This window comes from Monopterus albus, unplaced genomic scaffold (genome assembly GCF_001952655.1).
Source record: "Monopterus albus unplaced genomic scaffold, M_albus_1.0 scaffold318.1, whole genome shotgun sequence".
NCBI lineage: Eukaryota > Metazoa > Chordata > Actinopteri > Synbranchiformes > Synbranchidae > Monopterus > Monopterus albus.
In genome coordinates, this window is record NW_018128198.1 from 798,632 (window position 1) to 825,823 (window position 27,192).

A 27,192-nucleotide genomic window follows, 5' to 3' on the forward strand; every position below is an offset into this window, starting at 1 on the left:
TGTGCTAATCTGCATAGAATTTGGGCAGCTATACATACAGCTATATATAATGAAGATTAAATAAAAATATGTAACATTAAAGACAAGAGAAATCATGTTTTCCCAAACACTTCATTATTTCTTTTTCCCTGAGATGTTCCTGGAGGTTTCTCACCACTGTCCACATTTACTCAACAACTCAATCAAAAAGCAAATAAATTTAGGATACTTACTATAAATGAAAACAGGTTTTGCAGCTGCACTGCTTCATTTTGGAAGATGGGGCATGTGGGGTGGATTTAGAGGCTTACGGGCTCTCGGCAGACCTGTAAGTAAGGACCTGAATTCCTAATTCACAATGTTAACTCTGGGGAAGATACTAACTGTTATGGATAAAACTTTGGTTTTTCCACATTGTATACTCTGGGAATCAGAGTTTGTAAATAAGAACAACATATCTAAACATATGCACATGACTGTGCAAAAGTTGTAGACACTTTAGATCTTTGCTTCCCATTAGTGAGGCACCTTGTACAAAGTTAATTGTTGAATAAAAACTATTTGTGGCATTATTTTTACGTATTCTCGCTTTACTTTTGGTGTCTACAACTTTTGCTCAGGTCAGAGTCTGCTAGCTGAGGCCAACCATGTCGTTGCTCAGTGGAAGGCTAACATCTGCCCAAAGGAGCGAACTAGGCACAGTCCTTCTTTAGGGGCCCAGGTCCCGAGGACAGCTCCAGTCCCCGAACTGGGTCACAGCTCTTGATCTTGAATGGTGCCACTGTCTGGTCCTCCTGATTAAGAAGTCTGGGACCAGGCCACTTTTTATTTTCGTTTTGGCTAAAATGGTAAGTCTGAAATGTGCTATGCTTTTAGCATGTTTGACTCCAAACAACATAACTGAGATACCGCTTATATAGAGCATTACATAAACACTGGATCAATCTGACAGCCGGAACCGAGTTAAACATGAAAAAAGTAATCAGGAAAGTCAGACAGAAGCCCTAAGGGGCATCTTGTTGTGATATCACGTGTGAAACCCTGTTAAAACAAATAACTGTGTGCTTGTTTGGTTCGCCGTCATCTAAAAAGGTTATACAATATCATCGCGTTATATAAGTGAGCCATATAATGAACCAATGGAAGCTCGCCTCGTGAGTCACGTGATGCCCGGCGTTCACTTCAGCGATATTGTCTGTGAAGTCCAAAGAAGCAACAACCTTTGCTAAGAAGCTAGCTGGCTAGGGATCGAGATGGAGCTAGCGAGCAGTGGCTACTTTAGTTTCATCCGCGTTTTCTCACCTTTTAGGAAAAAGACACAACACCTGGATACGTTAAAATATACGGTTTTTGGGATATCGGGTTGAAAACAGTTAATTGGTGGAGTTTAACGAGCTGCAACGAGGTAACTGACTGTAACATTAGCTAACGCAGCTCTCGGCTTCAGTGCGCGAGGGGTCTTACATAAAAACAACGTTTCATCGGTTGTGCTTCACAGGTGAAGAGAAGAGCTGAAGGGTCTGTAGCTAAGATATTATCCATTTGTCCTGGAATTCCATACACTGTAAACTATTTAAACCCCAAACATGCCCCCTTTTGAGTTTCTCTAGTAATTTAAGGGTAGGTTAGTAAGATATACCAAATGGAAATTAAGCTTCTTACTTGCTAAGCTGGGAGGATGTTTACCTGTCGGCTCTCGACTAAAACATTCAACTACAGCAGAATGCGTTTCGTATGATTTCTGAAAAGTTTTAGTTTGTAGGCGGGAGGTAAATCGGTAAATGACACCGACCTTCCACCCCCACGAAGCCATTGCCGGTGTTTGATGGGAAATCGCATCCACTGCTGATGTTATTCCTGGAGAGGGCACAGTTGACTGTTTGTGGGACTTTAACACGGACCGGCAATGTTACACACACGTCCTGTTTCATCGGGGTTCAGGTTGTATGACTCGGAATTTGTCCTAACCTACTTCCAATGGCCAGCAGTGAAAGTCGGGCACAATCGCAGGTTGAGTTTGACACCAAGACTTTAAATGATACGTTAAATGATTTTTGAGTTGTGCGTTTCCCGGCCTCTGTGAACCTTTTCGCCGTCTAAACATCTGATTTCCCTTTATGGAGAAGAAGATGGAGACGGGAATAAGGTCTCACCAGGGCGAGCTATACGTCCACCCACTCTCCAACCCCGGGGCTGCGGGGATCTGCCCCGAAATGCTGGAGGTGGCAGAAGAAGCCAACCGGGCTGGGGACTTTAACCTGGCCGTGGAGATCTACAGCTCCCAGCTCGCAGACCTCCAGCAGCCGGACAGGGGCTTGTGCCTGAGGAAGGCCGACTCTCTGGCCCGCGCTGGACGCATATCTGAGGCGCTGGACTCGTACTGCACAGCGGCCAGCATCGGCAAGTTGCGCCCAGAGGAGCTTCCCCTCCTGGTGGAAACCATCGCCCGGACTCTCCGTGAGAAAGAGCCGTACATAACCGGGACTTTAAACGTGCACGTTAAAAGCAGTAGTGGGGAAGATGCGATAGAAAGTAACGGGGAGAGTGACGATGATGAAGCACTGGATTTGTTTTCCTGTCGTCTCTGCAAGTGTCTGCTCCACGAGCCCACAACTGTGGAGTGCGGACACACTTTCTGCAAATGCTGCTTGGACGACGACTCCGTCAACAGCTGTGTACAGTGCAAACAACAGTTGAACAAAAACGGCCTGAGGTTAAACGTTGTTCTCAGCGGACTGTTGGATAAATTATTTGCCACTGAGAGTAAAGCCAGGAAGTTGTGGATTGAAGGAGAGGTTTTGTGGAAAACGCAGAACCTGTCGGATGCCTTGGAGAAGTATGATGCAGCAGTGGATCTAGGTAAGCGAGCCAAACCTTCGTGTCTGCCACGAAAGTTACTTAATGTGCCACTTTGTGTGTTAATTTTGGCAAAAAGTCTACAAGTACAGTGGTTTGTGTAAGTGACCTACTTTTCCCAGCTTCCCAGTGTCACCGATAGGCGGCGCCACATGTAGACAACACTGAGGTCAGGTGTTACATGATGCACCAAAGCAGCACATCTGACTTCATACTTTCCCACACTGTTATCTGTATAACCTATATTCTGCTGTTGATGATGGCCCATTTAGTTATTCTCCTTTGTTTTATCCCCAAATATTGTATTTATTTACATAATGTTCACATACTGCATGAATACATTCCTTAGTTGCAACAGACCGAGTTGTACTTTAGCCTTACCCCTCCCCTTACTGGTGAAGTTTCGTAAGTTGTGTTTGATAACATTCAGGGAAAAGTGATGGTAATACACTGTGACTTGTATACCACAAAAATAAAATGACAACTTAGTTTAACAAAGGTTGACTATTTTCTGTATTAATAGTATTTTCACAAATCCCCAAACAGACGGACGTTAAACATGAGTAGAGACATTTCACAGTTAGTTTTATTATTATTGTTAGGATTGTTGGAAATACCATTAATGTCAACAATGGCCGACCTTGTTCTTTAAGGTTCCTCTTTCTTATGCTTCAGCTTTGGGGCTGTTGTCACTTTAAGCAGCTGTTCCTGTGAACCTGCTGATCTAAAATACAAGATGTTCTGTTCTGTTGCCACATCTTGTGAAGCGTGCCAGCATGTGTGGGCCAGGCCAAGTCTCACGTTGCACAGTTTGACTCCTCAGAGGAAGCTGAACCGATATCTTCTCACCTCGAGCCTACGTATTAGAGCAGAGTATATTAAAAGTGTATCTCCGTTCATCCTTGAATCACTTAATGGGTGAAACTAGGCACTAGCAAGTCGATCGATTGAAAATGAATGTGTCGCGTCAAAGGAGCATACACCAGTTTTTTTGTCATTTGGAGCATCAAATGGCACCTTTTCAGATGTTTCTCTCCTCAGATCAATATTGATTCATGCCATCTGTCTTGTGAAGGGCTCTGGGTGACAGAAGGACAGAGTGCTTTCACAGCTTTATTACTCGCCAGTCAGTGTTTTCCCAACAAATGCAGCAAGAGGCCGTCTGGTATCTGTTGTGCAGGAGGAGCATAATGGACTCATGATGTCAGCTGTTAATACAGCTGTTATCCAACCTGTGCCTTTTAGGCTACAGTTTTTCCCCCTTGAGGTTTATCTGTGTCTTGTCCATCACACTTACACAATGAAAGTGATATAATGATGTAGTACAATTGATCTATTGTGTGTGAGGGAGAGAAACAGACAGCTGCAATTCTGGCTGCTTAGGAAGAGAGTTCAGTATGTTTGGCAAGATAGCACAGCCAAAGCGAAGGTACGTGAGGCTAAGTTTTTGTAAGTAGTTTCTATTTAAAGAAATAACTTTTAAATAAAAATGGGCAGTTAATCTGTTTAGGATGGAGAAAGCAGACAAAGGTAGAACTGAAGTAGGGACAAACATGGTTTAGAAACAGTAACAAATCCAGGTGTGACTGCTTTTTGTGTTGAGAAGCCATGAGAATGTCAGTCATCCATCTTCTAGGTGAAAACACATCCAGCTTGAAGAACTGCATTCTCCTGTACATCATAGTTGGCCCAGTGTTGTGTTGTGGTCATGATACTAGGACTGGGTGAAATGGCCAAAACATTAAAGCTAGTTATTTACTGTATTATGGATGATTCACAGTTTTAATTAGATTTTTTATTTTGTTTACATGCACTCAATAAAATGCATGATTGATGAAATGAATTGAGTTTATTTGAGCTGTCGCCAAGCCCAACATGATCCAGTGAAATGGTATTCCAACAAGTTTGTTCTTGCTTTGGTCCCTTAGTCAGGGAGAGCGATCAGTCGTCAGTATAGCTGAGAAAGTGAACAGTGTCCACTTGTTGGGATTTGCATAACTTTGAGTGTTGACAAACAACAACAGTGTCATTTTTCCATGTTGCCTAAGAAAAGTTTAGTCTCTGAGAACATTTCATTACCACTAGGGGTGTGATGATACACTTAGCTTCTGAGACGAGATGATACACGATACTGGGTTCACGAGGCCGAGACCAAATGATATTTTAACACTATTTTTAAGAAATCTTCAAGGACAAAATGTATGACTGTAAAAATTCTTATTCGACTGAAAGTCGCAAAATGCAAAACAATACAGGTGCATTTAGAAATGTTTTATCTAATCATCTTGTAATCAGTGTCACAGTACGTTTCTATGTGGAACAGACTGTAAAAAAAAAAGTTTATTATGTGTCAAAGTTCTGTTTATTAAAACAAATAACTATGCACCAGTACATTTAAGGCTTAGGAAACATCTTACATTCTCACAATCAAATATACTGTATGTAACAGTGTTTACTGTGAAGCAGTGTGTTTTCTTTGTAATGCTCACATTGGCCAAAGGTTTTACAGCAGACTGACGTTATATAAGGCACAGACTGGTAACCCTCTAACCGATGTCTGGGGTGTCCCGAGCTGGTAGAATTATAGGTAATCACAAGGTTTCTTCAGACTTAAAAGCAACTGGCCTAAATGTCAAAAATGTATATTTTTCCCTTGTTTGATGCCCTAAGGTAGCAGATTGTCAGCCCATGCTCATGAAATCATATTAAGAAAAAGAACAGGGAAAATCAGATGCAGACTTTACTGAACTTTACTGATGGAAGCAGCTACTCTCCAGACTGTATTTATTGTCGTTTATTTCAGCAGTGTCACGAAGCGTCTGTCAGGAATTTGATTATAGCTCAATATTTTGGGAATGTGAATATTGCCTGTTGGTCCTGCTGTTGGCGTTTGGGTCTCGGCTGACTCAGCTGAGGCCGAGCAACGTCTTCACCTTCTGTTCAGTTTCTGAGGACACCAGTGATCCAGCCTTTAGAAAATGGCTTCTCAAATTACTTGCCAAAGGGTTTCGTAATCTGAAGCTCCACCCAAAAAAGTGCCAGTGGTGAAGGCCAATAATCAGGAAGAGTCATCAACTTGGGGAGCTACAAAGAAACTGTGGTAACAGCGTGTTGTATACTGGTTATGAGCTCCTCTGAAATGTTGTCACTGCTGTGTTTGTGCAGTCTCTATTCTTGAGCCATATGAATATAAGAAAATGAATCAAACCTGTATCAAGAATGAAAAGTTGCTATATAACGTGTTTAATTGCAGGACTAAGGCCAGGAGATGGTGACTCACATTGAGTCAGATAAGAAGGACACAAACTTGGACAACATCTCAATTTCTGCACAACTGCTTTATTTGTAGCCTCATGCGATTTTGATTAACATTGTTTTTATTTATTGTGATTGTAGACATTCTATTTTAAAGTTGAGTGTAAGATAAGTTGAACTCTCCCAGGTGACACGAGAAGGTTTCATACGGATACAGGCAGTATCTGATTAAAGTAACTTCCCGCTTCTTGAGAAAGAAAACAATGAAGGCAGTCAGGGTGGAACATGTGTCAAAAATCCAACACAAACCTGGTTGATAATGTAGTCATGCATTGACTGTTCTATTAGAAGAGCAGACTAACTGGAAATATCCACTGACACGTCTGATGTCAGTTATTATCACTGCGCAAATTGTGTTCTCTTGAAATAGGTCTGGTGTGCAACATGTTACATATTGTTGCCCTACTTTTGCTAGACCTAGAAAAAGCTACCAATCCCTTCACTTTCTAACCAGCGACCTGATGGGTGTGTTTTTCCCGTGGTATACAGTGCCCTCTTCAGGCCGACTGCTGCATCAGCGGGCTGAGCTGCACATGGAGATGAGGAACTTCAGGCAGGCAGTGCAAGATGCCAACAGCCTCTGTAGGATCAAACCTCTGTGGACAAAGGTGAGAAAAGTTTGAAATGGATCTAGTGGTTAGCTTCATTTATTTGAGTCAGGAAAAAAGATCTAACTGAATTATTGTTAAAAACCGAAGCTACTCAATGAGCTGCAAAGAACTGTTTCCATTCATGGTTTTGGTTTTGACTTTTTCATTTAGAATAGTAATTGGAGTGGACACTAGTGAAGACAGAATATGAAACATGTCTTTCTAAAGTATCTTATGTTGTCCAATGGCCCCCAGTCTGCACATAAAATTAACCAGATTATGAATTTATACTGAAGTTAAGCCTCATCGTCGTCATACTGTGTATTTGCCTGTTACAGGGGGATGGTGAGTGGGTGGTAATGCAACAGTCTAAAATGTTTTTGAGACTATTGCCTTTACTTTTGAAGACTTGGTCAATTCATTATAAGTCAGTGTTTACAATAAAGAGCAAGAAGCCACATCTTATAGCTTGAATATGATGTGTTTCTTGACATGTATTCTCTCTGCAGGTCGTATTTAATAGTTGGAGTATGTAACTGATCAACCAATGACAGCATCAGCTTTGCAGAAATGTTTTTCATTTCTGACTTTTCATGTCACTAAGACGTACTGAAGTTGGGTAATGTTTTCATTTTTGAGCTCGATATTTTTATGGCATCGACCGAATTACCTCAATACAATCAGAGTGTTTTTCTATGTTTTTATTTATTGGTGTTAATGCCAACAGAACTTAAGGTTGTGGTAAATAGGTTTACTTTTTATGTTATTTTAACACTTTCAGTGCATAGAAATGCCAAAGAATTGAAAAATAAAAGTGATCTGTACTAAAATGTGTAATGTATGGTTTTTTTTGTTTGTTTTTTTGCTAAAATTAGTTTAAAAAAAAAAAGAAAAAAAAAGAGTGATCATTCAGGAACTGGCCTCAAAGTCAAGGACAGATACCCCCGGCCCTATGAGTTCCTGTCAGTGAAGTAAATCAGACCAAGTTACTAAACAGAAACAAACCAAGAGGGTGGTGTTCTAATAAAATGCAGTTAGAGAGATACTGATCCATCACAACAAATCTCATTAAAAAAGCACCACTTGACAAGAACAGGTGTCTTTTTTTACACGTAGGAGAAAATACGTTGTTCCAGTATTCTCACTTTGGTTTGCTTGTTTCAGGCCCACTATCTGAAAGCCACAGCGCTGCGTAAAGCAGGTCGCAATGATGAGGCCCTGCAGGAGTACTTCATGTGTGTTGCACTAAAACCTGACTGGACCAAAGTCAAACTGGAGGCTCAGAAGGTAAAAAGAGTTGTTGTTGTTGTTGTTGTTGTTGTTCCAGTATTTCTAATGAAAACAGAACTGACAGCAAAAACAAACGAACAAAAAAGCGAAACATCCATTAATCTAATAGGTTTTGTTGAAACTTCATTGTTCAGATAAATGACAATGTTATGAGACCTGCCTGGTTACACCCCCCTCAAAGAGAAAACCCCAAAAATAATGAATAAAAATCATGGCAAGCAGAACATTAAATGATATGGATCATCTGAGTAAAAGACATGTACAGTATTTGATGAAATAAACTGACGTCTTAGGGGAAAGAAAATACACTGATTTATCTACTGCCTAAGTACAGACTTGTAGAACACACTAGATGTACTGGTTTCTGCAGGTCTCCTGACCTGTGGGGAGACGTCATGTGGCTGAACATAGAAATATACATAGAAAAGATTCTTGCAGATGTTTTTAATGTCATGTACCCAATTTATGTGACGGCTCAGCACTGAAATCCAATCAGTTGTTCCCACCACCACTAAAAAAAATAAACACAAAAAATGTGGTATGAACTAAAGAGATCGAGGTCTGAACCAATTTGGAGGTTCTACCAATCAAGTGTGTGGTTGTCTGCACGTTTGTCGTGCATCTTTGTGAGTTGCTCCGCTCACTAAAAGTTCTCCTGGGCTATGGCTGTATTACATTTGTCCACCATGTTGTGGTAAGAAAACTCTGGCCTTACATATTACTCATCATTTGATGTACTGTCCAGTCTTGCACGTGCACCGTGGGCCTCCACATCATTGATGTGGGTATGTCTTAATGAAGATACAAGGAACATTAATGGAAAAGTGATCTAGGTCTGAATAACAGAAAGAAGTCCCTTTAACAGATGGATGCTACTGTCCCATCTGTGAAAAGGGCTCGTGTTTACTTCTGTCTGGGGACTGTGGGCATTAACGGAGTGCCTGGCTGTGTTTTGTCCTCCAGATCCTTGGTGAGCTGTTTTCTTCTGTGTTCGAGAATGAAGACATACCTACGCCACTGTATCCTCTGCAAGGGGGGTTGGCCACTCGCCTGATCAAACCCCCCACCTTTCTCAGATCCCTGAGTCCGCCCACACAGAGACCTGGCTCCTCCTCACAGGTTACGACACACACACAAACGTATTTCAGCCACTGAGGCCGCTGTGTTTATCTGTGAGAAAGGACATTTGTCCCACAACCTTGTTTTTAATTTCATTTAGTTTAATAAAAAAAAATGTTGGCATCTCTCTCAAGTCAGTTACTCAGTGAAATTAATAGTCTTGCTGCTCTTATCTAAGCACATCTTACTGAAAATATTTAGTCTGCAAAAGACCTGAGACTGGGACGGAGATTTGTCTTCCAACAAGACACTGATCCAAAACATAAAGCAAAATCTACAATGGAATGGTTCACAAATAAACATATCCAGGTGTTAGAATGGCCAAGTCAAAGTCCAGACCTGAATCCAATCGAGAATCTGTGGAAAGAACTGAAAACTGCTGTTCACAAATGCTCTCCATCCAACCTCACTGAGCTTGAGCTGTTTTGCAAGGAGGAATGGGCAAAAATTTCCGTCTCTCGATGTGCAAAACTGATAGAGACATACCCCAAGCGACTTACAGCTGTAATCGCAGCAAAAGGTGGCGCTACAAAGTATTAACTTAAGGGGGCTGAATAATTTTGCACGCCCAGTTTTTCAGTTTTTTATTTGTTAAAAAAGTTTGACATATCCAATAAATTTCGTTCCACTTCATGGTTGTGTCCCACTTGTTGTTGATTCTTCCCAAAAAATTACAGTTTTATATCTTTATGTTTGAAGCCTGAAATGTGGCAAAAGGTCGCAAAGTTCAAGGGGGCCGAATACTTTCGCAAGGCACTGTATGTGCTGGTATCCAAACTAGCCTAATATCTATTCCAGCTCTGACATCTCAATAGCATAGAAGCTATTTCAACTATTATGTCCTGCCTACAGTCACAAAACACACAACACAACATATTAATTATTTCCAATAGCTTACAGCTGAATTGCCCGCTGTGTAGAGTGTGAGAGAACTGCAGTAATTTTACCCATGAATAATAATTCGCTTTATTTTGAAACGGAGCTGCGTCGGCTAGCCGTTAGCAGGCCGAAGCTGGAGCCTAAGGCGGCTAACTAAGCGGCTAATAGCTTGTAAAAATGATTCAGCGTTCACATGCCTCAGTGTAAACATGGTGTAACTTTTTAACTTAACAGTTAATATGAATTATCTTGAGCTTTATTGTCTGCTAACTTCGGCCTGCTATCTTACTCACTATATTACTTTACCTGTACAACTGCTGCAACAACGACTACTATATTACCATTCTGGTTCATATCTTCTTCCACACCATTCAACATATTCAAAACATCCAAGCAAGCACCAATACACTCACCTTAATTATTATTATTATTATTATTATTATTATCAGCCGGTGACCCAAAACACTTTTGTGTAGCGGAAAGACATTGAAGGGCACATTTGTGAAATTACATGGTCTTAGGCAAAATACATCGTGATGTCATTTGAGATATAGGTATGTTTATACTTCGACTGCAGTTCTGAGCAGTGGTGCACTGGCCCAAACTGTGGCCGTGTCCCGCTCTGACACAGCTAAACTCTAATCTTTCTGGCTGTCTGTGTGTTTAGGACTCAGAGCTCAGTGTGCGTAAAAGTGCTCCAATTGATGACCCGTCCTCCAGACTCTCAGTTCTGACTCCCACTAAATCGGATCCCGCTGCAGGGGAGGGCAGCACCAAGAGCCTGGCTGGTGTTCTGAATGCACTGCCAGCACCCCCTGGTGGCCTTAAGAGGAAACACAGCAGCGATGGACTCTTAGAAAATTTCAACCCTCCCTTCAAACTGTACAGACCTGGTGGGAGAGCCTGAGTGTCAATTTAAATGAAATTTAAAATGATTGGTTCACTTTATATTAAAACCACCAATTATTTTTCTGCTAGTTATCAATAGATGATAAAACCAGTAAAGCTAACAAGGTTTTTCACTGTAATCCCTTTAGTAAAATAAGTAGTGGCTGGTCCAATCACTATATGCTTTTCTGTCTTATTCTTTTGTTTTTGAGTCAAGTGGGAAATATCAGGATTTAAAGAAGCACATGAACAAGCCAACAAAAATACAATTCAGAATTAATCATGTAGACAATCTTTAGTAGTGACCCAGTGAAGACAGGAAGGCCTTACACTGTCATTTGTCGATGCAGATCAAAAGAATTGGAACTAGTAGTATCAGATATCTCTTTGATCAGTAAGTGTATTATTAAGTTGATCCAGCCCTATACTGCTTTATCCCTTATCCCCCACTGACTCAGTACCATGGACTGTAAATGATTTCAGTAGACACACACACACATTGTAGACCTGTTTTTTTTTAAATTTGCTTCTTGTAATGGTTTCTGCAGCTTGAATTAGAAATCTGTTGACTTTCCTCTGTAAATGCTGAACAACCTGGAAACGTGTGCTGATGTTGTCATGACTTGTTGTGCAGATGAGGCGAGCACCTTCCAGGCAGCCACGATGTGTGGAGGGAGGGTGGTTCCTTCTGAGCTGCTGGACAGTGGAGACCTGGAGTGTTCACTCTGCATGAGGTGACTGGACACAAGTCAAGCGTTTATTGTCATATACACAGAAAGGAAACCTGTTTCCCTGTACAATGAAATTCTTACTTTGCCTTTGCATGAATGCCACAAAATATAAATGAAATATAAAGTAGATACGTAGGTAACACAAAATCTAAGGCACTTTAAAACAGCTGATGAAAGGAGCACAATGAAAAATACAACAAGAACACAATATAATGACAGAGAATGTATGCTACATGGGAGCTGTGTGTGCAAATAATCAGTCTGAAATGGCAACACGGCACAAGCTGCATGCATAAACATCACCAAACAGTCTGAAATGGCAACACAGCACAAGCTGCATGCATAAACATCACCAATTTTGACAACAACCAGGAGACAGAGTACAAATATAAACTATTCCTTATCTAATCTGAATGAAATCTGTTCTATCAACACATATATCAGCATGTGATACATGCAGCCGCGATATCACTGACAGCAATCTGGTCATTTGTTGTCCAGATTGTTCTATGAACCCGTGGCCACACCCTGCGGACACACCTTCTGCCTCAAATGCCTGGAGCGCTGCCTGGACCACAACCCCAACTGCCCCCTGTGCAAGGAGAATCTGTCTGAGGTACACTCACATATTTTATTCAGTCAAATATGTCAGACAGGCTTTCAGCACTTTATGAATAACATTGGCAGTGTTGTTTGTTGTATAGAGCTGAAACAACATGTTTTATGTCCAGTTAGTAGACTGGCAGAAAATGGCAGAAATGGTTTTTATAATTAATTGTTGTGGTATTTTATACATAAAGACCAACATTCCTCTGGTTTCAGGTTGTGAAATGTCAAACTTTCATATGAGATAATGGCACATAATAAATAGCATGTTTATGGGGTTTGCATGTTGTCTCTGCAGTATCTGGCCACCAGAGGTTACAGCAAGACCCTGCTGATGGAGGAAGTCCTGCTATGTTACTTTGCAGTTGAGCTAGCAGAGCGGAGGAAAATCCACGAAGAGGAGATGAAGGAGCTGTCGAAGTCAGTTTTTCACACTTGCACATCTTGAAAAGCCTTAAAATTGTGTTTTGATTTCTAAAACCTTGAGGCACACAGCAGTCTCTTCACTGTGTCTCTTGCAGCTTGAACCAGGAAGTGCCCATCTTTGTGTGCACAATGGCCTTCCCCACCATCCCCTGCCCACTGCACGTGTTTGAGCCTCGCTACCGCCTCATGATCCGCCGATCCATGGAAACCGGTACCAGGCAGTTCGGCATGTGCATAGCTGATGAGCTCAAAGGTTTCGCCGACTATGGCTGCATGCTGCAGGTGAGTGTGTTTGTGTCAGGATGTCACTCATCTGCTTATTGTCCTTCCTCATGGATTTTCTCTGCTGTTTGCTGTCAAGTAACGGATTCAGTCGATGTAAATACAAGTTAAACTGTGTTTCAGGTACGGGATGTTAAGTTCTTTCCTGATGGCCGCTCAGTGGTCGACACCATCGGTGTGTCACGGTTCAAGGTCCTCAGCCACAGTCAGAGAGATGGCTACAACACCGCCAAGATAGAGTACCTGGAAGACAAGAAGGTAGGCTCAGAGGAAGGCTGTGCAGCTGTGTTGTCAGAGGAGGCCATTTCAGGCACTTTCCATCATGCTGCTGGCAAACAAATGTCACACAAAGTAGAACTCAGGGTTTTTGCATGAAGCCAGCAGTGGGGAGGAAAGCTGTGCTCTTCTGTGCTACGGGCAAACTCAGTCCTGCAATAAAGTTGTTGATGTTAATAATTATGTATTCTAATCATTCTCTTTTCTGTCAGGTCAAGGTTTGTGTAATTGGAATGATTTCAAACGCTGCCATCTTTTCTCTGATCACTGGTTTTTGTAAAATCCAACTTGTCCAATCAGGTGGAGGGAGAGGAGCTGGTGGAGCTTCTGAAGCTGCACGACTCTGTGTATGAGCAGGCTAACAACTGGTTCACCTCGCTGAAAGACAACATGAAGAGCCAGATACTCAGCCACTTCGGCCACCTTCCCAGCAAAGACCCCAACCCACAGGTTGTAGTAGAGTGTCACTGTTGTTTTAGCGCTGACTACTACAGATTTAAAGGAGGTGACTGATGTCCCCTGAAACATTATTAGCATTATCTGAAAACACAATGTTGAAGGAAGGAAAGGAATAAAAGTCCACCAAGTTCAAATTCATGTCAGTTTGGTGAAGGTGAAATTTGTGCAACATTCCAAATGATGCTAGTTACTGCTCAAAATAGCTGGGTAGCCAAGACTGCTGTGATTGAAGTATAATTATACCATGTGGTTGTTAAAGTGGAAATCTTTTGCAGTTCTAGGTCTCACTGTGGTAGTGAGTAGTGAACAGACGTACAGAGTCCTGTAGGCGATACAAACTTGATAAGACGCATCAGAAATGAGTTCTATGCCTCCACTTCTCTAATGAAGACAGGAAAGAGCACCATGCATGTTGAGAGATTGTTCTGATACTGGAAGAAAGCTGGCTTTCTAATATGTTAGCAAGCTGTGATGTATTTGCAGATGCAGTCATCACAGCAAAAGATTACCATTTATTTGAAATCACATTTGTGGCCACCTTATAAATGTGATTTCAGTCCTTTCAAGTCTGTGTTGGTCAACTTAAACTCCCCAGAACTAGTTTCTCATTTTATTCCATTCAGTGTTAATGTGATAAAACTGATAAACGCCACTTTCATTAATAAGTGGTAACCATCCAACGTGGCCTCACTTACAAGGCTGAGCACTTAAAGAGGGGGTGCATTCAGGCTCTTGGAATGTAATGTTTAAAAACAAGAAAGATTCCTGAAGGATGTGTGTTTTCTGAAGCAGTGTCACTTGTGGATGTTTTATGTAAAACCAAATTGTTTCTCTCCTGCAGGCCAGTCCCAGTGGTCCAGCCTGGAGCTGGTGGCTGCTTGCAGTCCTTCCACTGGAGAATCGAGCCCAGCTCACCATCCTGGCCATGACCTCCCTCAAGGACCGCCTCATCGCCATCCGTAGGGTCCTCATCTTTGTCACACGCAAAAGGCCTCGATGATTGGCCAACCTCTCTAGACTGGAATCGCTCGGGCTTCTATGCACCACTTGTTCTGTCATTCATCAGTTCTGTCGCTCATCGACTTATTTATTTGTCCACTCTTACATCACTTCAGTCTCTCAGACGCTCACAAACACCTTCCTGTCAGCACACACATCAGTCCTGTTGAAGTGGGCCGGGGTGCTGTCAGTTCATCCACCTATTCACTCACCTGCGTCTTCTCATTGGATGAATGAATCTATAACATGTCTCTGAACAAGTGGGCTTTTACCTCTGGTTATCTGTTGAAGCCCAGTTAAAACCATTTGAGCTGAGCTGATTCCATTCAGGACTCCTCTGGGTTATCGCCTGACTCTTAGCTATGAAGGAACAAAAAACTGTTGGCACAAAAGCAGAGTGAGCAGGAAAGCATCAGGCTCAAGAGGAATTCATTTTTCCTATATATACTAAGCAGTATTTCACATAAGTCCAACAGTTGGCCTGCCACAGAGACGTCCACAGCTGTGACACTTTGTACCAGTCGAGAAGCAGAACAGAACTCGCCTGCTAATTGTATGAAACAGGAACATTCGGCATAACGGCAATACATGAAAGTGAAGGTACTGATGTGGGTGTAGTATGTGGATGGGTTTTTTTTTTTTTTTGCTCCCCACTTCTGCTCCCTAAAGTGAGGTTGAGTCCGTGTGCCAACGTGCACAGACAACAGCTTCTCGCACTAAATCTTCCTGACACGAGCCAAAATCCATGTGCAAAAAACGAGCTTTCTCCTTTGCTGCCACACCCGGCAGGGGACACGACCTCAGATTGTGTGATAGGAAGTACTGGGCTCCATGTGTGTCTAGTCTACAACGTGTTGAGATGGGATTGTGATGATCCCCATGCATACACTAAAATACCTCAGACTGCCGTGCAACTGTACAGCAACTTGCTCTGCTCGTTTCGAAAGGCGATCAAGTGAGACTTAAAGTTGGGCTATCGCACAAAGTCTAGTTGCATTTAATCAAATGCAGATGCAGATGCAGCCTCCCAGATGCAACTGATCTGGAACTTTATGCCCCATTGTAGCATATCTCGGGGACGTCGCCTACAGGGGTTGTATTTGTCTTTATTTGTTCTCTTTCTGCTTTGTCCTTAAGTGTATGTGTATGGTGGAATCTTAATTTGGGTGATTTACATGTATATCAGTGTAACTCTGAGGCCTTTTCAAGTTTTATTTGAGGAGTATTTCACCCTTTGTCTCTCTCTCAGAACATTTACATGCACACTGTAATACACTTACAGTTCTTGAAGCTTCCTTGTGGAGTTTTCTTGTAAACAGTTGTTTATATTCAGCACTCACCAAAACACTGCGTTTTCCTGACGCCCTGTCAATCATACTGAGTAAACTTCCTTTCTTGTAAAGCTGATTTTATTTTTTTAAGCTTCAAATTTGGATAGTTCCTTCTCTCTTCCCTTCCCCTAGTGGCGTGGTGTCGTATGTCTTGGCGCTCAGCACGAACAACTGCTGAGCATTAAAACAGCAGGAAGGTTTTGTCTCCTTAGCGCTACTAGTGTTCAAAAACCCTAAAGGATACTTTGAAGAAAATTGGTCAGTTGTTGCAGACCAATGACCCATAACCCAGATTCACATTCTGATTTATTTAAAGTTATCAGCTGATGTAAACCATGAAGGTTTCAACATTTTCAAAACATCAGATTTTCACCATAGTTTGTTTTGATGTGAACCACTGAATGTCTACCTCACTGTGTCTTTAAGAAAACTCCTGTGTCTGGAGCGATGACCGGTGTTGATGTACTGCTGATGGCATAGATTTAACCATCTGCAGGTCGTACAATGAAATCAAGTACTTACAGGCCACAGTGACCCCAAGAATGAAGAGCAGACACATAATGCTTAACTCTAAGCTGGGTAAGTTGTCTTCATAGGAGAGCTGTAATTGCATTACTTGTTTGTGCATGTCCTTGTGCGTGCGTGCGTGCGTGTGTGTGTGTAAATGCACTGTTTCCCTGTTTAATTCTGTCCTTCCAAATGTGTGTGACTCCACTCCCCCTCAGGGGGTTGGGGTTCACAATGTGCTGCACTTTCCTGCTATATTTGTAAAGAAACCTATTTAAACATATTTTTTATCACAAATAAAGAAAAAAAAAACAGTTTTGTCACTAGCTGTTGTTTTGTAGCAGCTGTTTCATATTTAAAATTAAAGCTGCAGTAAGTGTCCAAAAGGGGACGACTGTGGTTCAGTGGGTAGAGCAGTCGTCGCCCGGTCAGAGGTTCAAATCTCGGTACCTCCAGTCCACATGTCAAAGTGTCCAAAAGGAGACGACTGTGGTTCAGTGGGTAGAGCAGTCGTCGCCCGGTCAGAGGTTCAAATCTCGGTACCTCCAGTCCACATGTCAAAGTGTCCAAAAGGAGACGACTGTGGTTCAGTGGGTAGAGCAGTCGTCGCCCGGTCAGAGGTTCAAATCTCGGTACCTCCAGTCCACATGTCAAAGTGTCCAAAAGGAGACGACTGTGGTTCAGTGGGTAGAGCAGTCGTCGCCCGGTCAGAGGTTCAAATCTCGGTACCTCCAGTCCACATGTCAAAGTGTCCAAAAGGAGACGACTGTGGTTCAGTGGGTAGAGCAGTCGTCGCCCGGTCAGAGGTTCAAATCTCGGTACCTCCAGTCCACATGTCAAAGTGTCCAAAAGGAGACGAAGAAATCTGCTTCAGAACGTGTCTGTGGACTGTGAGGAGAGGTGCTGTCGAAGCCTCCTGTGACCCAGACGTATTGAACAGCAGTGCAGAGATATTGGCTTCTAAGAGGTTCTCTAACCAATCAGATGCTTCCAATTATTTCTGCTAGATCAATAAGTTTTGTTGCAGTCTCATTTCTTGCGATTTCATAACAAATATCTGAAGAGCTGGTTGGAGCGTATTGGAGCAGGGAACGCTTGTTAGTGGAGCTTTAATGCTAGTGCTACCTTAAGTTACATACTGTAGCCTTAAGACAGCACTGCTTTCTTTGATTTATTGTCTTTTATGTTGGGTGAATAATCATGCTCACATGAATGGAGGTGTGTAGAGACAACACACAAAAGTTTATTAGACCAGCTTAATGATAGCTTAACTTGATGCTCGTCAGTATTTTGTTAATTTGGAACTGTTCCTTCACCACTTGATAGATAATCAACAGTGTGACTGGCTCATTGGCAGCCTGACAGCGGAGTTTGGTCTGTGAGCTGGAGAGATGTCTGTTACATGCTAGTGTCAGGAATCAGATCTGCCCAGTGTGTCTGATCCTGAGGAAGTTACCTGTCTGTGGACATGGAGTTGTTTCCCTCCTAGGTTTGGTTTTTAAAAACAATTTGATAAAAAGACTGGTCTTTCAGAAATGTAACAAAACTGCTTCAGATCTGTTTTATTCATTTTATTACACAATAACCTTACACAACTGAAACCTGTTCAGACAGGTGTTCTAATATAGTGGCTATTAGAAGATATTGTAACAGGATGAGAAATGGACAGCATGTGTTGATATGGTGGGCAGGTACATCACATAGTCACACAAGGACCATGCAGTTTTCCTACCGGCTTTGAAACGTCAAGTCTGAGAGCAGGAACGAGGCTTGGGAAGTTTGACATGGACTGTCAGTGCACCAACCCATCACATGCTGGTGAGCAGGAGACTGATGAGCTGCTCACTTTCCTGACTGGGGTGTAGTCTCCTCTCAGGCTGTGCCACTGAAGCTGTTTTATAGAAGCTGCACAGTGTGAGTTGCTAGGTAAAGCGAATTGGGAGGTTTCTTAAACAAACAAACAAACAAAGCTCAGGTGATCTTAATTGGGGGTGCTGAGTTACTGGGTTCATACAAGAGACGGAAGAGAAACCACAACGTGTGGTTTATAGTCAAAATCCTTTCTTGGTCTTCTAGCAGAGTAATTTCTCCTTTTGCAAGGATACACACATGTAAGCCCCTTAACCGACCATCACCTCAGTGCCAACTGCTGCAAGCAAGAACAAATCTCGTCTGTGTGGACAGAGGAGGCTGAAATAACTGAAATTTACAGATTACCTGGACACAAGGTCTGGTGCTGAGTGGACTTACATACTGGACCAGACATGGAAACAATTACATTGCAGGGTAGAGGCTTCTAAGGAAGAACTGGTTCATCTTAATCCCTTTTTTAATATAGAGTGTGATGTGGTGACAAACCCGCTTCACCGGATACTGATGAAGCTCTTCACTCACCTCCTTTGTTTTACTCATACACACACATCTTAGTCCAGCAGGTGTTGAGTTGAGCATAAAAGAAAAAGCAGTTCATAAAAACTGTGTTTGCTCCAAACACGCACACAACCATGCACACTCGGATGTAGATGTAGATGTAATGTGTACATGCCTGCCTGTAAACATAAGGCACAGCAATAATGTTTTGTTTTGGCACAGACAGGTTCATTAATGAAAACAACACTGACTGAGCTGTGCTGGGTTACTCCAGAGAGTTGATCCACTCTGGACACTGTATTTTCCAGGTCTAGAATCATCTCGGTCATTTACATAGATGGCCATCCAGCCTGAAATCCTTGAAACATCCTGCTATGGATAACACGTCAAAGGTACAAGAGTACAGACCACAGCACAAGTTGCAGGGCAGCAGTTATTGTCTAGTAGATTTAACATAAAGCATAAAAATGCATTTCAGGTTTCATCAGGCAAGTTATATGAAGGCATTATTATCAGATCATGCGTTCATGCTCTTGTGTGCTGTTGTCAAATGGGACAACCACGTTTTCTTTTCAAGAGGATAATGATCCAATAAAAATGATTAGACCAGGTTTACATGGGTTTGTACACATACGGTATGTAAAGCAGTACTGATAATCATGAAGCCAGAGCGACAGCACATTTAAAAGACGTTGAGAACGTTGGAGAAAAACACCAAATATTTTAAAGCTCTGCACTTTACAGCACAGATGGATAAAGTGAAGAGAAGCAAATGGGTCACTGAAAGTTGGTCAGACAGTTTGAATCTCGTCAAAACTTCTAGCTGTGACATTTTACGTTTCAAATGTCCAAACCCCCATATGCTTATTTTGACTTTTATCACAGCTGACACTGTTTGTGACTGATGTTCTCACATGCTGTGATGGTTTACATTTCCCATGTACAGTATCTTTGTTCACCAGAGTCATCTGAATTTACCATCTGGAGATCTTGAATGTTACTAACGTGTTTCACAGGAATCTTCCCCACAGCTGGCAAGATATTTCATGCAACAGATAAAATGCTAAACCTTGTGATGGCGCTGGAAAATGCCAGGAGTCACCAAAGTTTCTGGACTGAAGTGTTGGACCTACTGACAACCCAGCACTGCCCTCAGAGTTCCAGACAGCTACTAAGTGAAATTAGATAAAAATGTGACCGACCTATTGAGATGACTGAAAACATCTGAATGAATCTCTGTGCCATGTTATGAGCATGTGGCGCCTGGTGTTTTTCTAGCCAACATGAGCAGCTGACAGGTAAGATGGACAGGACATAGGACTGTCTGACGTCACACTCTCCAGTAGAACAGCAGGATACAAATGAATGATAGAAAAGGAAATGGTAAACGAGAGGACACTTACTTATTATAGTTACTTGGAACTTATTGTATGAATAAGTTGATTAAGTTTAGCCTAATTAACTTTCCCATAACCAAGGAAAGTTTTATTTTCATCAGGTCAGTCCAACATAAAGTCTACAAGCTATAAATCTATTTTAGAGGGAAACTGTTGGGTGTGAGGGGGCAATCACAATCTGCTCAGGACCCTCAAAACTCTTGGGCTGTCTCTGGTGGAGAGACAGGAGAGGGGCGGAGGATGGATGGAGGGAGGGAGACGGACACACTGCGAGAGAGAAAGGGCGGAGAAAGCCGGCAGAGAGACATCCACACCGACAGGGAGAGGGAGAGCAGGCAGGTCTCCGGCAGTAGGTCGGTATGTAGCGGCGGTGGAGCTTCTCCTGGCGGTACAAAGTGGGGAAAACGCGCCTTGGACTGAAAATATCACCAGCGGGACTAACAATAAAACCACCGAGGATGAGACACACGCCGTCGGCTTGAAGGAAGACAACACGCCGATATTCCGCTTGCATATCACCGTTTCTTACGAAAATGGCGAACGACTCTCCGGCCAAAAGTCTGGTGGATATAGACCTGGCATCCCTCAGGGTGAGTGTGTGTCACATACACGTTGGTGTAGTGCACATTGTTTGCTCGTATTTATAGACAGAAATGTTACCGTATAGTAAGAAGTAAAGTTGTTGACACAGCCCTGCGATGGCTTTTCTTTGTCTGATATCCGCTGGTATGGGAGGCCAGCCAGCCGGGCGCTGCCGGCGTGTGCGCCGAACGAACCCGATTGTAACAGGGCATTAATTCTAAGTCAATTTCTCTTCATCTTGTGTATTTATCCAGGATCCTGCCGGGATTTTCGAGTTGGTAGAAGTGGTCGGAAACGGAACCTATGGACAAGTCTACAAGGTTGGTGTGCGCCTCCATCTGTGACAGTCAAAGCCCTAACCGAGAAGACAAACGTGCATTTATCCACTTCATTTTCCTCTCTCACGCACTCAGGAACACGTCTTTTAGGACCTGTCCCCTCCCGTCTGTCACTTGGTACCGGTGCGATCCGGATTGGTTTCTCTCTCTCAGCACTGGGCCTCTTGCTGCTTCTCATGGTCTTTGTTTGTTTGTTTGTTTGTTTCATATAGTTTATTTTTTTTGAGCGATGCAAACATCATCCCAGGCTATTTTGGTCTCGAAGAGGTCCCTCCTCCTCCTCCTCGTCTCCTCGTCCATGCCGCAGTAAATTGCCCTCTTCCTTGCACACCGCACGCGTTGCTTTGCGCCCATCAGACCAGCCCTATCCGTGCACGACAGCCTGTACCACGCTGACCGACTTGTGCGCCATTGGATGGGCGGTGTTTCATTGCGCATTTGTGCACAGCATTGCCCAGCAGGCTCTTGCTGGAGTGCTGCATTCATGGGGATTGGCCCGTTCATCCCATCACACACAAACACATAGTGGAAAAGGTATTTGGTGGAAACCTGGTGCCCCCGCTCCTCCGCTCCTCCGCTCCATCCGGGAGGAGCAGCGACACCATCCTGCTGTTGCCTGGTAGAAACTAGATTAGAGGAAAGGGGAGAGGCAGAGTCTGACCAGGCTTCTGCTGTTTGGCTTTGAAATTACAGCTGTTTTTATTTTGAATATGTTCTTTAGCAAAGCTTTTGTATTGGGCACCAAGTGACCTGCTGGGATCTATGTCATGTGAGACAGAGAGCAGCAATAGGTAATATTCCCCTGGTTTAGACCTGCAGCCATTCACACCAACCCTGCTTGCAGGCCTCTGCCTACTATAAGCTGCAAGTCAGAGCTGTGTTCAGCTGTGACGAGCTCTCACTTATGACTATGTGCTTCTTCTTCTTCTTCTCCTCTGTGTGGCATTGCAGCAGTCTCAGTCCAAATCCATGCTCAACACCCAATAAGCCTTTAGTGTTCGTTTTAAATAGCTTGGATGATTTTGCTGGTTATGCCGAAGATATACCAACTGCCATGTGACACTGAAGGCTGCGTTAGTGTAGCAGAGCCAGAGGTGGGTGTCACTTCACCATGGGAACGCACAAGTGGAGAGCAACAAGATGAGGAACTGACAAAGCTTTCTGAACGGTGTACGTTGGTGTCATTTCATGCACCTCTCGATCTATGTAACGTGGCGTGTTCGAGCCATGGCACAAGGCTGGAAAAGTAGGAAATGGACGAGCCAAGGACAAGAGTGTGTGGGCAGGTCCATTTCTCCAGACATTCATTCAACCCTGTACAGACTTGTATGGTTTGGTGTGCTAGCTAGGTAGAAGGCTAGCTAGCTAGCTACAACACATTGTCTACCACAGACATTCACTTCTACTGCTATTCCAGCAGCTATTCCACCTATTGTTTAGGGGAATACTGCAGTGAATTAACCATGGCCAAGCGGCAACCTCCGAGGCCAGTGATGCCTATGCAGAAGTGCCAAAACCTGTGGTTCCTCGAACGGCAGCTTGAGGCTTGGTCCAAAATAAAGTCAGTCCCCATAGACGCCCATGTTAAAACGCCCAACTTGACAGCAGAAATAAACATGTTTACAGCCTGGTATAAAAAACGGTTTTGGTCTCTTTAGCTGATTTGCCCTTCCATGACAACTGTATGGGGGTGAATTTTATTTTATAACTTACCCATTTAAATTATATTGAGACTAAAAGTTATGCATAACCAATGTCTTGGCTGCTTTGAGTGATTGACAGAAGGGCCTGGCCGCTGGTGGCTAGCTTCATTTTGCCCATTCATCCCACCTCAGCTCCACTCATGCTCCGGCTCTTTGTTCATTTTTGGATTAGATGTCGCAGGCAGAGGGAACCACTGTCAATATGGCAACAGTGGAGCTTCAGAAAACCAGTGGGTTACATCACGGTGGGTTTGTCCAGCTTTTATATACAGTCGGTGAGCGCGCCTCGAGCGTGAGTATAGACTGTTTTGTCTCTCTGTCGACATCACAGTTTGCATACTTAGTTTTCAATGCGCCGAGTGTAACCGCTGCTTTAAGGCCCTGACAGGGTTCAAATTGGAGCCAAAGATTTAATGTCAACATGATGCTGTTCATGCTGCCTTTGGGTTTCTGTGTCAGCAGATGTGTTCACACATATGTTGTTGTACAGTGACGTACAGTCATAAAGTTTGTACTGCACTAGTGAACCCTGGACAAGGGCAGATGATGCATGCAATAAGTATATTCTAAGCTTTATTTTACTTGTGTCACATAAACCTGGCACTGCTATGCAGTATGGTCAAGAAAACACAAAATAACTAACATGTCAAGCAGAGGATCATCAAGTATAGATGAGCAGCCATTTTGGGCCTCAAAGTGGAGTCTGAGGAAGGCTGCAGCAGAATTAGGTCATAAAATGTTGACGGTGAATCCTCTGGGTATGGATGGCACTCAGCTGTACGCTCACGCACATCAAGACTCTGTGTTTTCCAAGGCCATGAGTTGCAGTCACTCTGCACGAGTGTGTTGATACAAACCTTTGGCATGACGTGACATGTTTCAGGGAAGACGTGATCTTGCAGGTTTATTTTACATGTGTGCACTAGAGTGTGTGTCCACAGAACAATCTCACGGTCTGTCTCCCATTCTGCCTCTGAGCATTACACAAGTGACCAGTAGCGTTCAGCGATTCCACCTCTGAGATGAGCGTCACTTTGAGTCCGATTTTATAGTCATGGACAATGAGGTGGGCTTAGAGGGAGCCTCTGAGCGCTTGCTCTGGTGTAACCTCATGGCGTGCACAGCCGAGGGCCTTCTCATAATTAGGCACAGTGATGGCTGTGTGGGTGTGTTTGGTCTTTTTTTGTTTTATTTGTGTGTGTGTGTGTTTTTTTGTGTGTGTGGCTCGGGGGCGGACGGCAGTGGCTGTAAATGCTTCAATAAATCAGTGGACAAGCAGTTGTGGAAATGCTCAGATGCCTCAGATCCCAAATTAACCTTGACATTTTGAGTTTAGTTCCTCAGGATTCAGTGAATCATAATCATATGTGCTCTGCAAATTTGAGTGAGGATGAACGGATGAACCCTCCCCCCCCGCCTGCCTTGCAAACATCTGACCCAAAAACATGTGCATGTGTGTTGGGGTCTGCACATGTGCACTTGCTGATTGGTTGGGCTTCCCAGGCCAGCGAATAGCTGCAGAGTGTGACGGACCGACGCTTGTTGAAGCTGTGTGCACCGACAACAGCTGTTGGGATGGAAAAATGAACAGGAGGGGGGTTATGGGTCAGAGAGAGGTGGAGAAACAGAAAAATGAGGAAATACAGAGAAGCCATTTTTATTTTGTTGGTAAAAAGAAACAAAGTGTTGGACCTAGGTGTGTCCTTCACAGTCTGGACATCAAGCTGGGGGCCACACCGTTAAAAAGGTTATTCTGTGATTGTGTTCTGAAACCTTGTGGTGAAAATGTCTGGCAGTACGGTTTCACTTTCACCCATTTTCCATCATTTCCATCCTTTTTGCTTGATATTTGCATGTTGATCAGCTTTATTCCGACTTGTTCAAAAATAGTAAATGCAATAGAAAACACATCTGGAGACGGTGTAACTCATCTTAATGTGTAGCCTATACATCATTGGGTGAATATTTTCCTCTTATGAAAGTTAGTTTGCTAGGAAATGTGCGTGTACCACGTGGAAAATTGGTGATTTTATTACAAGATATGAATTGAAAAGAAAGCAAAGTGCTTAACATCACCAGTACACTTGACTGAATGAAGAAATGGTGTTTGGTTCCATTAAACGGTAGGAGGTCAAGGGGAAAACTTGAAGTTAAAGCAGAAGGAGCTTTGAAAACTGGGGTAAGACCACACTCAGCATGTGGGGCTGGGAATCCCCCTCTCTGAGGAAATGGTTTAACCCATTTATGACTTGCTGAGTTTGACTCAGAGCTTCAGCAGTATCAGCCTCACTGAGACACGCTGCCTTCAAGTCTATAAAATGTCTGAGTTGTGCAAACAAGTCAAACTCAGGGTTAAAAAAAACCCTAGTGGAGTTTACCTTGTCTGTTGTGAGAGGATGTTTGTGAGGAAGTAGTCAAACAGCGGAAGTTATCAGTGCACGGGGAAGAAGATGGTGGCTTTGCTGCATGGCCAGATTAGTAAACCACAGCTCAGTCCCCGTTGGCGTCTTGTATGAGCTTAAAATGTCTCAGCAGTTTGGGGAAATGACGACATGACAAACAGTATAGAACCTACTGACTGGGTGATTAAGGGGTTTAGGAATGCTGTGCAAACAATGGTTAATGGTTAAGATAAGTTGTCTTGATGTTCTCTCCATGCCCAGGAGTACAGTGTGAGTGTAAGATATTGGAAGATGTAACTAATACTTACTTCCACTTGAAATTACTCAGACAATTTTTGTCTGGATTATTGGCGTCATCATTTAAAATCTTTAAAATATCTGACAGTAGTGAAGTTTAGCTTGAGCTGTCTGACCAACATAACCTCTAAAACAGACTGTCACCACGTCCTCACAAGTGGAAACTGTAGAGAATGATTTGCAGTTTCATTTCAGAGTTGATTCAGATTATGATATTAAATTATGCAATGTGCCACTCGGATGCACTCTGTTGAAACCTTCATCATTTCTCTGGAGCCGTTGTGTAGTCGAGCAGTGAAGCTCCAGTGTTGTGTAGATGAAGGCAGCACTTCCACTGAGATGCCTCTTTAAAGCTAGTGTTGGTGTTGTTGACCTTTTAGACTGGAGAACACAACACATCAGCCTCAGGCTACTCACTCTGTGCTGCTTTCACAGTTTGTCGTTACAGCCACTGGTCTATTTTAGAGAAGAACTAAATTTTAACAGCTGAAATTCTATTAAATTGGTGATTAGTTCCCCAATAACCTCCTGTGTAAATGCAGCTGATCCAGAAGACACAGATGCTTGTGTTTGTTGATCTCACAGGAAGCCAGCGAAGGTGTGATGTGATAACTGTCAGGAAGCAGTATTTTCAAATCAAGTCATATGTTTTGTGGGGTTGCAGCTGATTATTTGCATCGTTAAGGCAGTTTCTGCAAAATGCTTTAAGGTGGTCTAAAACCCAAAGGAACTCAGTTTACAATGATAAAAACAGCAAAGCCTCACATTGGAAACAGGAAATCAAAGTAAAATGGTCTATAAACGTACATAAAAGGGATAAAACCGTTTGACTTCCTCTGCCTCTCTTTGGCCCGACTTTATAACAGGAAAGAAGCTTTTCTGTTGCTGATGACACGAAGCGGGGTGTGGTTGTCCACCCCAGCAGCCTGTCGTCAGTAGAGCGGAGCACTATCGCTCTGAGCCCCTCAGGGCAAACGCACTGCGGTGTTTCAATGGGAGCTCTGTCACATAGATGTGTGTCTAGGTGCACATCCTCCTGTGAGTCCACATCTACAGCCGAGGAAGTGCACACAGAGCTGCTGAAGGCTGCGAATCTGGTTCAGGACAGGAGACCGGTGCTTTGTAATAAATACTGGATATTGGCCACGGCTACAATAAAACACTGTCAAACATGACATTCAGTTTTCTTTGCTAACTTTCTCTTTCAATCCATAAATTATGTTTTACATTTGTCTCCACTCTTGTGGTGGTTCACTCTGGCTTTTTACAAGATTTGCAAACACAAAAAAAGAGTAATATTCATTATACTAATGTTTCTGTCCTGTGACAGAACTGCAACTGATGAATATATAAATGAACTTCTATCTGAATTTTTATTTGAAATGTTATGGATAAATAAATATCCCACTGCAGAGTCCAGCCAACTGTTGTAACCAATATATACATTTTAGAAGCAGACTCAATTCATTTTTGCTTGACAAATAAACCTAGATGAACCTCTAATTTCTGACCAACTATTTGTTTAATCATCCAGTTTAAACATTAGTATCTGGGCCATTGATGGTTATAT

General features: G+C 42.9%; 2 protein-coding genes across 7 annotated transcripts in view; both read left to right on the forward strand.

Moving 5' to 3' along the window:
* The first annotated feature begins 1,148 nt into the window (after positions 1 to 1,148).
* On the forward strand, positions 1,149 to 16,211 carry LOC109974020 (LON peptidase N-terminal domain and RING finger protein 2). 2 transcript variants are annotated; one of them, XM_020623985.1, is made up of 12 exons: positions 1,149 to 2,838; positions 6,640 to 6,758; positions 7,905 to 8,027; positions 8,994 to 9,149; positions 10,696 to 10,921; positions 11,551 to 11,650; positions 12,149 to 12,263; positions 12,552 to 12,673; positions 12,775 to 12,961; positions 13,085 to 13,219; positions 13,538 to 13,690; positions 14,538 to 16,211. In XM_020623985.1, exons 1-12 carry the CDS (start codon positions 2,097 to 2,099, stop codon positions 14,694 to 14,696), a joined length of 2,337 nt encoding a protein of 778 aa, XP_020479641.1. In that variant the 5' UTR covers positions 1,149 to 2,096; the 3' UTR covers positions 14,697 to 16,211. The 2 variants fall into 2 exon arrangements, with proteins under 2 accessions (XP_020479641.1, XP_020479642.1); XM_020623986.1 differs by having other exon boundaries at positions 13,538 to 13,687.
* Positions 16,212 to 20,490: 4,279 nt separating this feature from the next.
* Positions 20,491 to 27,192, forward strand: part of LOC109974034 (mitogen-activated protein kinase kinase kinase kinase 4-like) — an 82,328-nt gene continuing 75,626 nt past the window's right edge. For 2 of the 5 annotated variants that reach the window (XM_020624012.1, XM_020624011.1), the window contains exons 1-2: positions 20,492 to 20,890; positions 21,137 to 21,202. In XM_020624012.1, coding sequence (XP_020479668.1) covers positions 20,834 to 20,890; positions 21,137 to 21,202 — 123 coding nt within the window. In that variant the 5' untranslated portion in view covers positions 20,492 to 20,833. Of the gene's footprint in view, positions 20,891 to 21,136; positions 21,203 to 27,192 lie in introns of all 5 variants that reach the window. The other 3 variants (XM_020624010.1, XM_020624013.1, XM_020624014.1) reach the window with 3 other exon arrangements.